Source organism: Gymnodraco acuticeps, unplaced genomic scaffold, assembly GCF_902827175.1.
Source record: "Gymnodraco acuticeps unplaced genomic scaffold, fGymAcu1.1, whole genome shotgun sequence".
NCBI classification, from domain to species: Eukaryota; Metazoa; Chordata; class Actinopteri; order Perciformes; family Bathydraconidae; genus Gymnodraco; species Gymnodraco acuticeps.
The window spans coordinates 75012-90008 of record NW_022989798.1 but is presented as its reverse complement, the minus strand read 5'-3'; the positions used below and the strand labels follow the sequence as shown (position 1 = coordinate 90008).

Genomic DNA, 14997 nt, shown 5'->3' with positions numbered 1-14997 from the left:
GTTTATTAATATTCAACCTCTGTAGAATAAATGGTAATTGGCAGTGGTAATAATATTCACAAGCGTGCTGTGAACCTCTCAATTGCTTTCCATGCAACATTAGCTTTGGAAATCACATAAAGTTAAGTACATATCTTCGGAATTATTGGTATTTTCCACAAAATGACAGAGCCCCCCTGGTGACATTGGTGAGAAAAATATGAATACGTGGCCACGTATTAATAATGCGTGGCCACGTATTAATAATGCGTGGCCACGAATTAGTTATTGTGTTCCCACGCATTAGTAATTCGTGGGAACACAATAATTATTATGCAATAACTAAATCCAGATAGTCTATAGAAACTGATGACTGAGTGACAACCATAGACAACACTAGCTAAACTCTGTACCGTAGGCTATGGCTATTACCGCGAAGCATGGATCATTTTGATTTGATTTTATTTTATTTTCATTTGGGTATGAATTATAATGATATTCTGCAATCCCTTGCAGTTAAGCACAGTGTCATCCTTAGCAAAAGGCACTTGATTCGGCTGCTGAAAATGAACGGTTTGAAAGGTAGTTGAGTAAAGTTAGAACGATATTGCTGCAAGGGGGACCCAAGTTCCCAACAGCAAAAACACGTGGGTTTGCTGTCCTGGCTCCAGGATGGTGGAATGAGCTCCCCATTGACATCAGGACGGCAGATAGCTTGCACATCTTCCGGCGCAAACTGAAAACTCATCTCTTTCGACTCCACTTCGAGCGATAGAACTATTAACGAAGCACTTTTATACTAATAAAGGACTGGCTTATCTAAAGCCAGTTGAGTAGCACTTGAAATGTTTTTGCTCTATGAAACCTGATGTACTTTTATGATTATGTTTTCTTCAAGTTGTATTTTGTTGGACGAACGCACTTATTGTAAGTCGCTTTGGATAAAAGCGTCAGCTAAATGCAATGTAATGTAATGTAATGTAATATTGGCAGATTCGGATTTCACGGATCAATAACTCATGAACAAAACGTTATTCAGACACAAATGACGTCTCCTAAGTACCGTGGTAAGGTTGACAACGAACTACAATCACATGTTGATAAAAAAAAGCCAATATGCGCCGTCCTACTGCGGTCAAGCCAGCCTCCACTCGGGAAAACCTAGTCAAGCCAGCCCGCACGTGATATTGCGGTGCGCGAATATCCTATGCATTACGGTAGAGTCCTGGAAACACTGCCTTCAAAATAAAAGCACTTACTCAGTCAATAACATATACACCAAAATAACATACCAAACATATTAAATTAAGAAATATGTACTATATAATGTGATCAATAATTATTTAAAACAAACTCCGTATAACTACCACATTATAAATGAGTGAATGTAAAACTTAAGGAGTTTCAAAATAAAAGACCTTTGAAATATCTATTGGATGAGCTATCATCCCTCTGTTTTTAGATGAGAATAAAACAAAAACTGTCCAGTATCAAAGACTCATCTCACTCCAGGGTGATAGCAGGACACCCCATCTAGTCACTCAGAAAAAATCAGGACATTCTGATGTACAGTTTCAAAATAAAAGACCTTTGAAATCTCTATTTTATGAACTATCATCCCTGTTTTTAGATGAGAATAAAACAAAGACTGTCGAGTATCAAAGACTCATCTCACTCCAGGGTGATAGCAGGACACCCCACCTAGTCACTAGAAAAAATCAGGATATTCTGATGTAGAGTTTCAAAATAAAATACCTTTGAAGTCTCATATATGAGCTATCATCCCTCTGTGTTTAGATGAGAATAAAACAAAAACTGTCCAGTGTCAAAAACTCATCTCACTCCAGGGTGATACTGTATCAGGACACCCCATATAGTCACTCAGAAAAAATCAGGACATTCTGATGTAGAGTATTACAATAAAAGACCTTTGAAGTCTCATATATGAGCTATCATCCCTCTGTGTTTAGATGAGAATAAAACAAAAACTGTCCAGTATCAAATACTCATTTCCCTTCAGGGTGATAGCAGGACATCCCATCTAGTCACTCAGAAGAAATAAGAATATTCTGATGTAGTTTCAAAATAAAAGACTTTTGAAGTCTCAGATATTGGCTATAATCCCTCTGTTTTTAGATAAGAATAAAACAAAATATCTCCAGTATCAAAGACTCATTTCACCCCAGGCTGGTAGCAGGACACCCCATGTAGTCACTCAGAAAAAATCAGGACATTCTGATTTATTTTGAAAATAAAATGGTATGTATCACGATTGGGCATTTGTAAGATAGGACCCAAACACAGTATTAAAACAAGGGAGGCAGATATTGAGGACAAAAAAATGCGCTATTATATTTCTTATAGTTTACTTACGGTAGTTGCTAAAGTCTATATTCTGATGTATTAGTTTTTAATATTATTATTTTGTAATGGATAAAAAGGTTTTCAATGTGTACAATTTATGTTAAATATTATGTCTAGAATATAACACAAATAAAATAAAGGAACAAACCAGGAAGGCACGAGAAACAGGAATCCACAATAACAACACGAGGGAATACGCAGGGCAAGACATAGGCTGGAACGACGACGAACTGAGAAACGCTGGGGCAGACAGGCTCTTATACAGACGAAATTCATCACAAGGACAAGAATCAGCTGGGAGGGTAAGAAACACACATGGGCACCAGGTAAACAGAATCAGGTAATTTACTTGAAGGAAACACAAAAACAGGATGTAAAAACAGACATCAGGAAACTGTTTTAAAATATATATGTTTTATATACATTTTAAATACAAAAACAATAACTTAACATTACTAATAACATTACTAATAGAGTCCAAGTCCGAGTCACCCAAGGAGTGTCCGAGTCGAGTCCGAGTCATCATTACCTGTGTTCGAGTCCGAGTCCAAGTCCGAGTCACCTAAGAAGAGTCCAAGTCAAGTCCGAGTCACAAGTCTTCATGTATTGATCTTCGTGGATATATGTGTTGAAATAGCTGCTCCTCTACATTGCTTTGATCCTGTCATGTTATACTAATCTGTCTATTGAACTGCTGTGAAGCGAGTTTGGCTACAATTTTTGTAATAGGTGCTATACAAATATAAAGCTTATTATTAATATTATTATTATTATTATTATTGTAAATTACCTATAATATGTCTAACTATATTTAAAATGAGTTATCTTTTAGAGAAGTGATTATATTTGTATGCCAATATTTTTCTATGGTAAAGTTTTCGTTTTGCACTTTTATTTTGATAGTAATAAGATCGGGACTCTTATTTTGAAGGAACTTTTACCGGTTGAATGGTTTACCGATAAAGATTGATCCCCAGAAAGCACATGGCTACTTAGCATGCACAATGACGTCATTCTGCTTGCGCTAATATTTTCCAATGTGGAAGCAGAATGTGTGAAAGCATATCAAGATGCGGGGTGTGTCTCGAGACATCTTTAGACTGGAATAGCGGGGCCCAGTAGGTGAACTTGTCTCGCAGGTGCACACGCAGCGATAGAGGACATCAGATTCCAGAGAAAACTTGCTCAAGTCCGAGTCCGAGTCCAAGTCATCGTGCACGAGAATTCACAAGTCAGAGTCGCGTCAATCAATGCGCGAGTCCGAGTGAGTCACGAGTCCCGAAAATCGGCACTCGAGTCAGACTCGAGTCCGAGTCCAGGACTCGAGTACTCCATCTCTGTGTCAGACATAAATATATAACTTCATGCATGTGCAATAGCATCAATAGTGGGTTTATAAGGATTTGTAAACACTCAAAACACTGTGCTCACCCTTTCCTCGACATCTTATCAAATGCTTCTTCCAGATCGCCTGAAGTCCATGTTTTAGGCAGGGGCCATCAATGTATTCCGAGCAGAAAATGACACCTTCACGTTGTCTCGTTCATTTGATTGTTGAAGTCATCCGGGGTTTTTAAGATCAAGTTAAATAATAACTGTACAACAATTCACCTCTTTACATTGTACATGTATTCGTTAGTATGCCTTGTGTTGTATTTTATATGCGGATATTGCCCAGAGAATGAAAAGTTTTCGGCACAATGGCGGGAATATATCCACTTTCAAATACACAATATTGCCCAGCGCCACGGAAATGTTTTTGTATGCTGACCATGCGGGCCAACCAGTGTCCCCAGAGGTGTAGAAAGTGTACTGCAGGACAGGGGTCATGTTCAAATAGCATTTTTACCAAAAAGAGTTTGGGATTCATAAAGTAATTCTTATCTTATAAATAAGTGAAAGAATGAAATTGAAAATGACCAATTATTTCAAAATCGGTCTTAATAAACTGACCAAATTGACCAATCAGAATTGAGTATTTAACTAAGCTGTGTAATAACCATGGTAATAACCCATAACAACGTGTTGAATTTGGGAATTATTGGAAACGTTTGGACTACATGAGTTTGAAAATGTATTTCTTAATCCCCACTGGAATTGAATTATGCAAATACTATAATACTTATAATATTAGTGTATCTTGATGTTATCTGACACTCTGCAGAAATACCTGCAAAGCATTCAAAGGTGGACTTTTAATTATAATGCGTACGTTATGAATAAGGCAGGAAAAATACAAAAACACACACATTTTAAAAAATGAAATACAACACGATTACGCTGACACCCAATGCGATCAGTAAAAAACAGAACATGTTTTTGTTGATGTAGAGCAGTGGTCGGCAACAGGCGGACCGCGGTCCGGATCCGGACCCAGACTCCGACCTATACGGACCCGGAGCTATAATCAATACATTAATAGGGGATTTTTCGGCGCCTCCCGCTTTTTTAACGCTGATTTGGGTGACTTGTGTATTTCGTGGAGAACCGAAGAGTTTTCGTTTTGGGGGTGGGTGGGGGGGGGGAGTCCGTCCGTCAGTCCGACTGACGGACAACTTCTCACTTCAAAAAAGAAGAAGAAATCTAGACCGCAAAAATAATTAAACAAGCGAGTACCTGTTTTTCCTGGCCAAGGACAGGTTCCTTGAACACAACACGAGCGTAACGTGTCTTCACGTGGTATCTATAGTCTCGTCTGAAAGGAGTGCTGACAGAGAGCACCAGAACGCCGCTCCAGCCCTTCAAATATTGCAGTACCCATAAGGAGCCGTACACATGCCGCAGTGTCTTTAGTTGTATGCACAGTGGCGATCTGTTGTTATTAGCATCTGGTTAGCTAGCTATGCTAACGAATTTAAAGAGCTTTTCTACAACCAGGTGGAAGAGAGCTCTCTCTTGAGAGGCTCAAATAACCTCAGCTCAGTGAGGTTAAGGCACACCTTGATATGATCATTATAGTTATTAATGAGACTAAATTAAAAACAGGTATAAAATACAATATGACAGTAACAAAAAAGTTGTTAAAAATAACAAGAATATAGTTTAAAAGGGGAGTGATTTGTAAAATATCCATATGAAACAGTTCTGTTTCATATGGGTGTTGAAAGATGTATCCATAGATCTCTTAATGTTGCTCTCTAAGTGCACCAGATTGATGCTTTAACTTCAACATTTAAAAAAAAAATCTCCCCCTAGAGGAGGTTAGGTCCCCCCCCCACTTAAATCATGTTCACATGGATAGGAAACTAAATACATTTGCACACATCTTGTGTCCATATCTTTCTGTGTTGGTGGTCATGCCACAACCGTGCACATGCATGCATGCGTGAGTCATGGTGAGATATCTGGATTAAGAGGTTGCTTTTTCTTTGCACAGCATGAAAGAAAGGCCAAATGAATGGGCTGTGATTTTAGTTTTTTTTTAAGCAGAGGTTGAGTTGAATCATTTGTACAGCCCTCGGAGGATGTTGTAAAAATTGAAAGGAAAAAGGTCCCCACCCCTGCTGTAAATAATAATAAAAACCCTTGATTTATAACTTAATATCTCTGTCTCCTATTGATCTGAGTATATTATAAAGAATAGCCAGTTAATTGAAGCATTATTATTATTATTATTATTATTATTAGCAGATGATATATTACGCTGTTTTAATTCTGCTTGGAATAGTTCTCTCTTTTTTCACCATACCTGTGTTTGCATCACTGTAACCAATGAGCACCTGCATGTGTGTATGAGAAAGGCCCTGACACCATTTCAGCCCAGATTTAAACTCCTGGAAGGACAAGCTCAATTCTCGCACTGAACAGAACAAAGTGAGAGAGGGACTGCAATATAAGAGGGAAAGAAAGAGAAACTTTAAACTGTTCAATTGTTATGATGTGTAAAGACTGATATTGTTCTATAATCGTCTGAAACTGTTAAGTCATGATGTGAAACGGTTAACAAAGAAAAAGAGAAACTCAAGCTGCTGCTACACTTTATTTTATTTATCTAAAATGAAGCACTTTTAAGATGCACATATTTTCAAAAGCTATTTAATTTATTTTCTCTATTTTATTTTTAAATGCAGCCCGAGAGGAACATTACACATATCCACAGTATTTACTGTATATCTGTATAGTTCAATGTTAATAGACAATAAATATTGTTGTTTTTGAATTGTACTTTCTTTATTTGATTGGCAGTCAGTTGTTGATTACATGCAGACGTTGATAAAGCTACAGGCTACTTCAATATATATCACACTAATCAGTGGCGGCTGGTGGAAAATATCTTTGGTGGGGCTGTTGATATAGTGAGTAAAACATATTTTTTTCTGAGAAATGACCCCTTAAATTAGGACTTCTGGTGATGTAATGGCGCGTTTCCAGTGCAGCGCGGAGCTCGCTTTAATGCTGCGTTCAGACCGGACGCGATGCGAATATTCGCTTCGCTCTAAACGCTCCTATCGCATCGCTCTAGTCGCTCGAGTTTCACCGCGGCTGCCAGCTGTGTTTACTCGCATCATTCAAACAAGACGCGCTGGCTCGGGAGCTACAACTACAACAAAATGAACATATTTTACCGTGATTAAATTGTAATACACGTTTCTAAATGATGCCGACGTAACAACATACTGATACCGGTTAGTAAAAACCATTAATTAATGCTTTGACAAGTCTGCAGACAGACGGCAGGCGAAAAACCTTTTAGAATGCTTGTTTTCTGAATGGAGATTGGGTCGACCAGGCTAAGCTAACATTGTATATGCTCACTCCACACTCATAACAACGGCCTACAGACATAAATAAACCAGCGACTGTATTCGCCATGACACAGATAGTGCCGAGCCGTGCGGGGCCCGTTTTTGGTTGCGTTTCTACTTGGCCTAGTACCGGCTAGCGGGTCCTAATTCACAGTTTTTCTGGCCCCATAAAATCGTGGTTCTAGGGCCAGGAACAACCAGGCTGAGTCGGGCTTAGCATGCTAAACTAGAGAGAGAATCGCTGGCAAGGGGACTACAACTACAACAAGATGAACATATTTTATCATGATTTAATTGTAATACACGTTTCAAAAATGATGCCGAATTAACAACATACTGATACCGGTTAGAAACAACCATGAATTAATGCTTTGACAAGTCTGCAGACAGACGGCAGGCGAAAAACCCTTTTAAAATGCGTGTTTTCTAAATGGAGCTTGGCTAAGCTAACGTTATATATGCTCCGACCATCCACACTCACAACAACGGCCTATGCAGACATAAATAAACCAGCGACTGACAGACAGTCTGTGGTTTGTACTTGTTTAACTTTTGTCTAGTTTCTGAACAGATCGTATCTGTCCCCGGCTGTTTGAAGAGCAAGCAACAAAAGACATAATTTACCTGTTTGCATCCAGCTAGCCATGTCTTTCTGGTGTATCAGCTACGTGAGAAGCCTCGTTGATACGTTTTGTCTTTTTCACGAGCTTGCTGCGATATATACAAATCGGCTTGGTCCGGTCCAAGGTCTTTAAGTATCAATTTATCTCCCAAACTTCTCCTTTCGAAAGGATTGGAGAGTAGCTCTTGCACGGAATTGGGTGCGCACCTGCACACGAAGCCATTCTCATCCAACTACTGACCACCTTGGTCACTCACGAGTCTAAAAAACAACTCACGTCAACGCACGTAAGCAACGTGGGCGCCAACGTGAGCGCCCTCGTGACCAAAATATTTGACAGCGCTGATTGGCTGAAATTATGTTTCGGCGGCACAGTTTACTATTGAGACTTTTGCAACGTGCTGGTTGCTGCTGTTTGGCTCGGGGGCTCCTTGCACGGCGCCCGGTAATGATAAACTAATGCCACGCGCAAGGCCAGGCAGGAAACATGTGACTTATCAGTAACTTTAGACATCGTAACACAATTTTAAACGAGATTTTATTGTAGATTATACATTTTACTGATACCAATTGTATGATATGTACCTTGTTTATTAAAAATAAAAATATTAAAAAATAATTTTTTTTTTATTTTTTTTAATAATTTGTTTTGTATGTGGGAAGAGGTGGGGCGGCGCCCCAAGCGCCCCTATGGGCCGGCCGCCACTGACACTAATTCATAAAGCAACTTAGACATTTTGATGTTCCGGACCTTTGCATGGGGACATTTTCTCTAACTGGACCTCGTTGAATTTTAGTTGAATACCCCTGATGTAGAATATAATAATAATAATAATAATAATATTAATTAATAATAATAAGCTTTATTTGTATAGCACCTTTCATACAGGAGTTACAGTCCAAAGTGCTTCACAGTTTCATAAGATTGAGTTTAAGAAAATGGATGTCACATAAAATACAGTTAACAAGAACATTGATATCACATATGATATGAACGGGTTAAAAGACATACAAATATACATAACATTTGCATATAATAGACATTGAGATTCAAACTTCAGGATAATAAAAGTAAAATAAGTAGCTATTTAAAAGGCACAAGGCCCTTGAGGCAAAATAGGCAATGATGAAGGTTTAACAATTCATTTGATGTAGACAGTTTTACTTAAGTGTTGTGTATCAAAGAAACATATATTTGTTGCAAGTTTATTTAAGAATAGGAAGTGAACATATAATATCAGTGCCCCTAAAAATATATCTAATTGTATAGGACATAAGGCGTGTGAGTGGCTTAGAAAAAACAGTCTATGCTTGGCATCCATTATTATTAATTGTATATTAGTTTCAGCTCATTGAAGATAGTGCATTCTAGGAACTAGAGGGACTCCACACCCACTTTTTTCAATAATTCAAAGGCTTTATTTTCATGTGTACAAAATTACACAAAGAAAAACATTTCTAAAGCAATAACCCTCTACAACTCTTCATCCCTGGCAGAGCAGATAACTCCCAGCACCATACTTTGTTTGATCCGTCTGCTACATTGTACTTACATCGTGCATCGTGCATCGTGCATCTCTACATCAGAATGTCCTGATTTTTTCTGAGTGACTACATGGGGTGTCCTGCTACCAGCCTGGAGTGAAATGATTATTTGATACTGGAGAGTTTTTGTTTTATTCTTATCTAAACACAGAGGGATGATAGCTCATATATGAGACTTCAAAGGTCTTTTATTTTGAAACTGTACATCAGAATGTCCTGATTTTTTCTGAGTGACTAGATGGGATGTCCTGCTATCACCCTGGAGTGAGATGAGTCTTTGATACTGGACAGTTTTTGTTTTATTCTCATCTAAACACAGAGGGATGATAGCTCATATATGAGACTTCAAAGGTCTTTTATTTTGAAACTCTACATCAGAATGTCCTGATTTTTTCTGAGTGACTAGATGGGGTGTCCTGCTATCACCCTGGAGTGAGATGAGTCTTTGATACTGGACAGTTTTTGTTTTATTCTCATCTAAACACAGAGGGATGATAGCTCATATATGAGACTTCAAAGGTCTTTTATTTTGAAACTGTACATCAGAATGTCCTGATTTTTTCTAAGTGACTAGATGGGGTGTCCTGCTATCACCCTGGAGTGAGATGAGTCTTTGATACTGGACAGTTTGTTTTATTCTCATCTAAAAACAGGGATGATAGTTCATACAATAGATATTTCAAAGGTCTTTTCTTTTGAAACTCCTTAAGATTTACATTCACTCATTTATAATGTGGTAGTTATACGTAGTTTGTTTTAAATAATTATTGATCACATTATATAGTACATATTTCTTAATTGAATATGTTTGGTATGTTATTTTGGTGTATATGTTATTGACCGAGTAAGTGCTTTTATTTTGAAGGCAGTGTTTCCAGGACTCTACCGTAATGCATAGGATATTCGCGCACCGCAATATCACGTGCGGGCTGGCTTGACTAGGTTTTCCCGAGTGGAGGCTGGCTTGACCGCAGTGCCGTCCTCGCTCCGAGCTGGACACATTACATTGGTCTCTATCTGCAGCCGGAGAAGAAACGAGTGCTCAGGGGCCGTCTGCAAAGTGCAACTCCGAAAAAAGAATATAATAATATTCAATCACTTCACTATTCTACAGTATATTACTACCAAACTCATTACACACATCAATAGTCTTCTGTTGCTCATACTACATCAGAGAGTTTGGAAGAATATGGTTTGGAATAATGTTGGTGAATATTTATACTGTATAATAGTAACGTTATTGAAGATGATGCCATATTTATTGAAGATTTTACACTATAAATATTCACCAAAATTATTCAAAAGCACATTCTTCCAAACTCTCTGCTGTAGTCTGACCAACAGGAGACTATTGATGTGTGTAGTGAGTTTGGTAGAAATATACTGTATAATAGTGAAGTGATTGAATATTATTGTATTCTCTTTTTTCGGAGTTGCACTTTGCAGACGGTCCCTGAGCACTCATTTCTTCTCCGGCTGCAGATAGAGACCAATGGCTTTTTTTGATCAAAATGTGATTGTAGTTCGTTGTCAACCTTACCACGATACGTAGGAGACGTCATTTGTGTCTGAACAACGTTTTGTTCATGAGTTATTGATCCGTGAAATCTGAATCTGCCAATATCTGTTAGGATCTGTCTGTGTTGTAGTTTTGTATGTCTGGTTATGGGTATTTTCATCCTTGTATATTGTCTGGTCCTTTTCCCTGTGTTTTTCCTCCCGTCGTTAGTTTCCCTGGTGTGTCTAGTTGTCTGATTGTTTTCACCTGTGGCCCTTGTGTTTCTCCTCCCCTGCCCGGCTGTGTCTCGTCTTGTGATTACCCCTTCCTGTATTTAGTCTTGTCTCTTCCTGTGTTCAGTGTCGGTTCGTCTTGTGTTGTGAGTAAACTGCGGTGAGTGTTCTGTTCTGTCTCTGAATATTGTAGCCTTGAAATAAAGGAATTATTTTGTCACTTAAATCTGCATTTGGGTCCTGCTTCCTGCACACCGTAACAGTACGAACCGACCAACAATGGACCCAGCGGATTTTAATTTTGATTTGGACTTGTTATCCCTAGAGTACACTCTTCAGTGTCATTATGCTGTATGGAGTAGAACCTTGGCTAAAAGGGACAAAGAGGCTGTCCTCAAAAAGGCACAAATGGAGGTGGACAACATGCCATGGTTGAGAGGCTCATTGCCTGAGTTTCTCAGAGTTTTCTCACGCAGCCCTGAGTGCCAGTCTCCATTCTCTGACCCTTTCTTGGGATCCCGCCTGGCGTTTGGAGGTCCACAGAGCCTCCAAAAGACTTCTAAAAGACGCAAGGTCAGGAAGCCAGCTCGTACTCAGGTACCGGTCCTAGCAGCCATGGTTCCGGCTCCAGAGCCGGCCCATACAGCCATGTTTCCGGCTCCAGAACGGGATCTTACAGCCATGTTTCCGGCTCCAGAACCGGACCTTACAGCCATGATTCTGGCTTCAATTCCGGCTCCAGAGCCGGCCCATACAGCCATGTTTCCGGCTTCAGAACTGGATCATACAGCCATATTTCCGGCCATGGTTCCAGACCTAGTACAGTCCCCAGCAGCCATGGTTTCAGCCCCAGTTCTGGCCCGAGCAGCCATGGTCCCGGCCCCAGTCCCGGCCCCATCTGCCACAGTCCCCTCTCCAGTCCCCTCTCGAGTTCCCTCCTCTAGTCCCTCCTTTAGTCCCTCCTCTAGTCCCTCCTCGAGTCCCCTCTCTAGTTCCCCTCTCAAGTCCCCTCTCGAGTTCCCTCCTCTAGTTCCTCCTCTAGTTCCTCCTCTAGTCCCCTCTGGAGTCCCCTCTCTAGTTCCCCTCTCGAGTCTCCTCTCGAGTCCCCTCTCGAGTTCCCCCTTGGTTCCCCTCTCGAGTTCCCCCTTGGTTCCCCTCTCGAGTCTCCTCTCGAGTCCCTACTTGAGTCACGTCTCAAGTCCCTACCCAATGTCCTGGTCCGTTGGAGGTTCCGCTGGGGGTCCTGCCAACTCCATGTCTGTCTCGTTGGAGGTCCCGCCGTCTACTCTCCTGCCGGGGGTCCTGCCAATCCCATGTCCTGTCCCGTTGGGGGTCCCGCCGTCTACTCTCCTACCGGGGGTCCTGCCAGTCCCATGTCCTATGCCGATGGAAGTTCCGCTAGGGGTCCTTCCGGCTCCATGTCCAGTCCCGTTGGAGGTCCCGCGAACTACTCTCCTGCCGGGGGTCCTGCCAGCCCTGTATGCTGTCCCGCCGACTGCCCTTCTGCCGGGGGTCCTGCCAACCCTGTGTCCTGTCCTGTTGGAGGTCCCGCGAACTTCTCTCCTGCCGGGGGTCCTGCCAACCCTGTGTACTGTCCCGTTGGGGGTCCCGCCGACTGCCCTTCTGCCGGGGGTCCTGTCAACCCTGTGTCCTGTCCTGTTGGAGGTTCCGCAGACTGCTCTCCTGCCGGGGGTCCTGCCAATCCTGTGTCCTGTCCCGTTGGGGGATCCTGCCGAGGCCTGTCCCACCAGCGCCGGTTCCTGTCCGGCCGACACCGGGTTCTGCCCGGCCCCCTGAGAGCCGCGGTCTTCGCCCTCGAGCCCGGCCCCCTGAGTGCCGCGGTCCTCGCCCTCGGGCCCGACCCCCTGACTTTTCCTGCCACTGCCTTCGCCCCTCCATAACCCCCTTTTTAAGCTCTGCCTTGCCCCTGGGCTGTCAGCCCAAACCCGTCCTCCAGACCCCCTCCACCCACCCTGTTGGCCCTAGTTTTGTGTTCCCACGAATTACTAATGCGTGGGAACGTAATAACTCATTTGTGGCCACGCATTATTAATTTGTGGCCACGCATTATTAATACGTGGCCATGTATTAATATTTTTCTCACCAATGTCACCAGGGGGGCTCCGTACAAAATGCTCTTATTCTGAAATGTTTTTCAGTTCCTAAATACAACAAAACTCATATACTTAAATGCAGACATGAATGATGCTATGTAGAGATGGAACAAGTAGAACCGTGGCTATGTTTGGACCCTTATTCCTCCGTTGACAAGGTCTCAAGTTCCTGAACACAATCATAATTCAGAAAGTACATACTATACGTTAATAAAATATGTAACTTTTTTCTGACCTGCATCCTTTAATTGTGTGCCTCCGTTTGTTTCCCCAGACACAGGAGTCCCTGAACCCCGACAACCTGGAATACTGGATGGAGGACGTGTACACCCCTGGCTACGACTCACTGCTCAAGAGGAAGGAGGCGGACTTCCGGAGGACCCGGGTGTGTAAGATTGGAGCGCTGATCGCAGCAGCTACCTGCACCGTGATCCTGGTCATCGTGGTTCCAATCTGCACCATGAAAACATGAGAGTACCAGCATGGAGGGACCCTTCTTATTTATGCTTTTACTGCTGCCCTGTGTGGACGGGGCTAGTGTGCGGTGGATTTACGGACAAAATATGTTAGGGTAAGACGATGTCAGCTGGAGGTTTTAGTTTTTCATTCAGTTCTTATACTTGAGGTCCTTTTTTGCACATATTAACATAATTAAGACATCTATTGTATGATAGAAATGAATTCAGCAAGTGCATCGTATATAAATATACTGTATTGGTATTGGTATTGGTTTACCAGTTGTAGTTGATTGTATTGTTATAAACTCTGCCGGACAGTTTGAAGGTTATTGATTTCATTTAGCATCTTTGCCGCAGATTAACTGAAATGAAATTGTTACTGTAGCCAGCGTAACATTTTTTTCCCTACAATTACTGAAAGGCATATTTTGATCAAAGTTATTTTTGAGGAATTATCTGGTTGAATGTGAGACTTTATCTTTATTTTATTATTATTTTTCAATAACAGCAAGCATTTAAAGTTATGAAACACTTTTTTCTAACTTAAAATATATTGTACTTCAGTTGAAATATATAATATATAAATATCATAGGTGTACATGGATTGCAGACAAAGTATGACTAAGCAACCGATCTGAATGTATTGATAACTATATCCTGTTCACTTGGAAAGGGATGACTTGAGAAGGCACTGAACGTCCTGCCGTCCCTTTTTTCTGAGTTCTACCCAGCTCCTCTACAGATGTGGACATGTTCTCTTTCGTCCCATCAGAAATCTAACCTCACCCTTTTTATGAACACATGTTTTTCCTTCTTGTTAACCCATACAAGTGCATGTTAAGGCCGGGACACACCAAGCTGACACCAAAGAACTGACAGAGACGGACCCCCGACTGTTGTGTCGCCTCACGTTTCTGCGTCTTGGCCATGTGTCGCACTGGAACACACCGCAAAGACTTCAGCCGACGGCCAAGAAGCACGTACGAACTGCGCATGCGTGAGTGGCAATAACTCTCCTTACCAGCAGGCGGCGGTAGTGTGTATTCGTCATTCGAAAGAGGCAACAACCGGAAGACGGACTGCGTGATAACCGAGTGAAGAAGAACAGACTGCGTGATATAAACAAACAACAAATAGCGTGTGCTTTCGATTTTCAGCTCATGGGGGCTTTCCCGAACCTGTGTCGAGAGCTGGAGTTAAATGAAATCTCAGATTTGCCTTCTTAATAGTTTGTTTGGGTCCCTCACTTCTGTTTCGCTTCTCATACACTGATTCGCTAGCTGAACAGCCAATCAGAGTGATTTATTTTGCCGACAGCCTTTGGCCGACTGCCCACCGATTCGACATCGGTGGGTTTTCGGCCGAAAAGGTGTCGGCACAGCTGAAAAGACACAACGGTGCGGGACACACCAATCTGAGTAGGGCGTGTCGATGCTCAT

General features: G+C 41.5%; 1 protein-coding gene across 2 annotated transcripts in view; it reads left to right on the top strand.

Annotated features, from left to right (window-relative positions):
- The window catches only part of minar1 (membrane integral NOTCH2 associated receptor 1), a 137512-nt gene extending 123634 nt beyond the window's left edge, over positions 1-13878 (top strand). For both annotated transcript variants that reach the window (XM_034222399.1, XM_034222391.1), the window contains one exon: positions 13375-13878. In XM_034222399.1, coding sequence (XP_034078290.1) covers positions 13375-13572 — 198 coding nt within the window. In that variant the 3' untranslated portion in view covers positions 13573-13878. The remainder of the gene's footprint in view (positions 1-13374) is intronic.
- The last annotated feature ends 1119 nt before the right edge of the window (positions 13879-14997 follow it).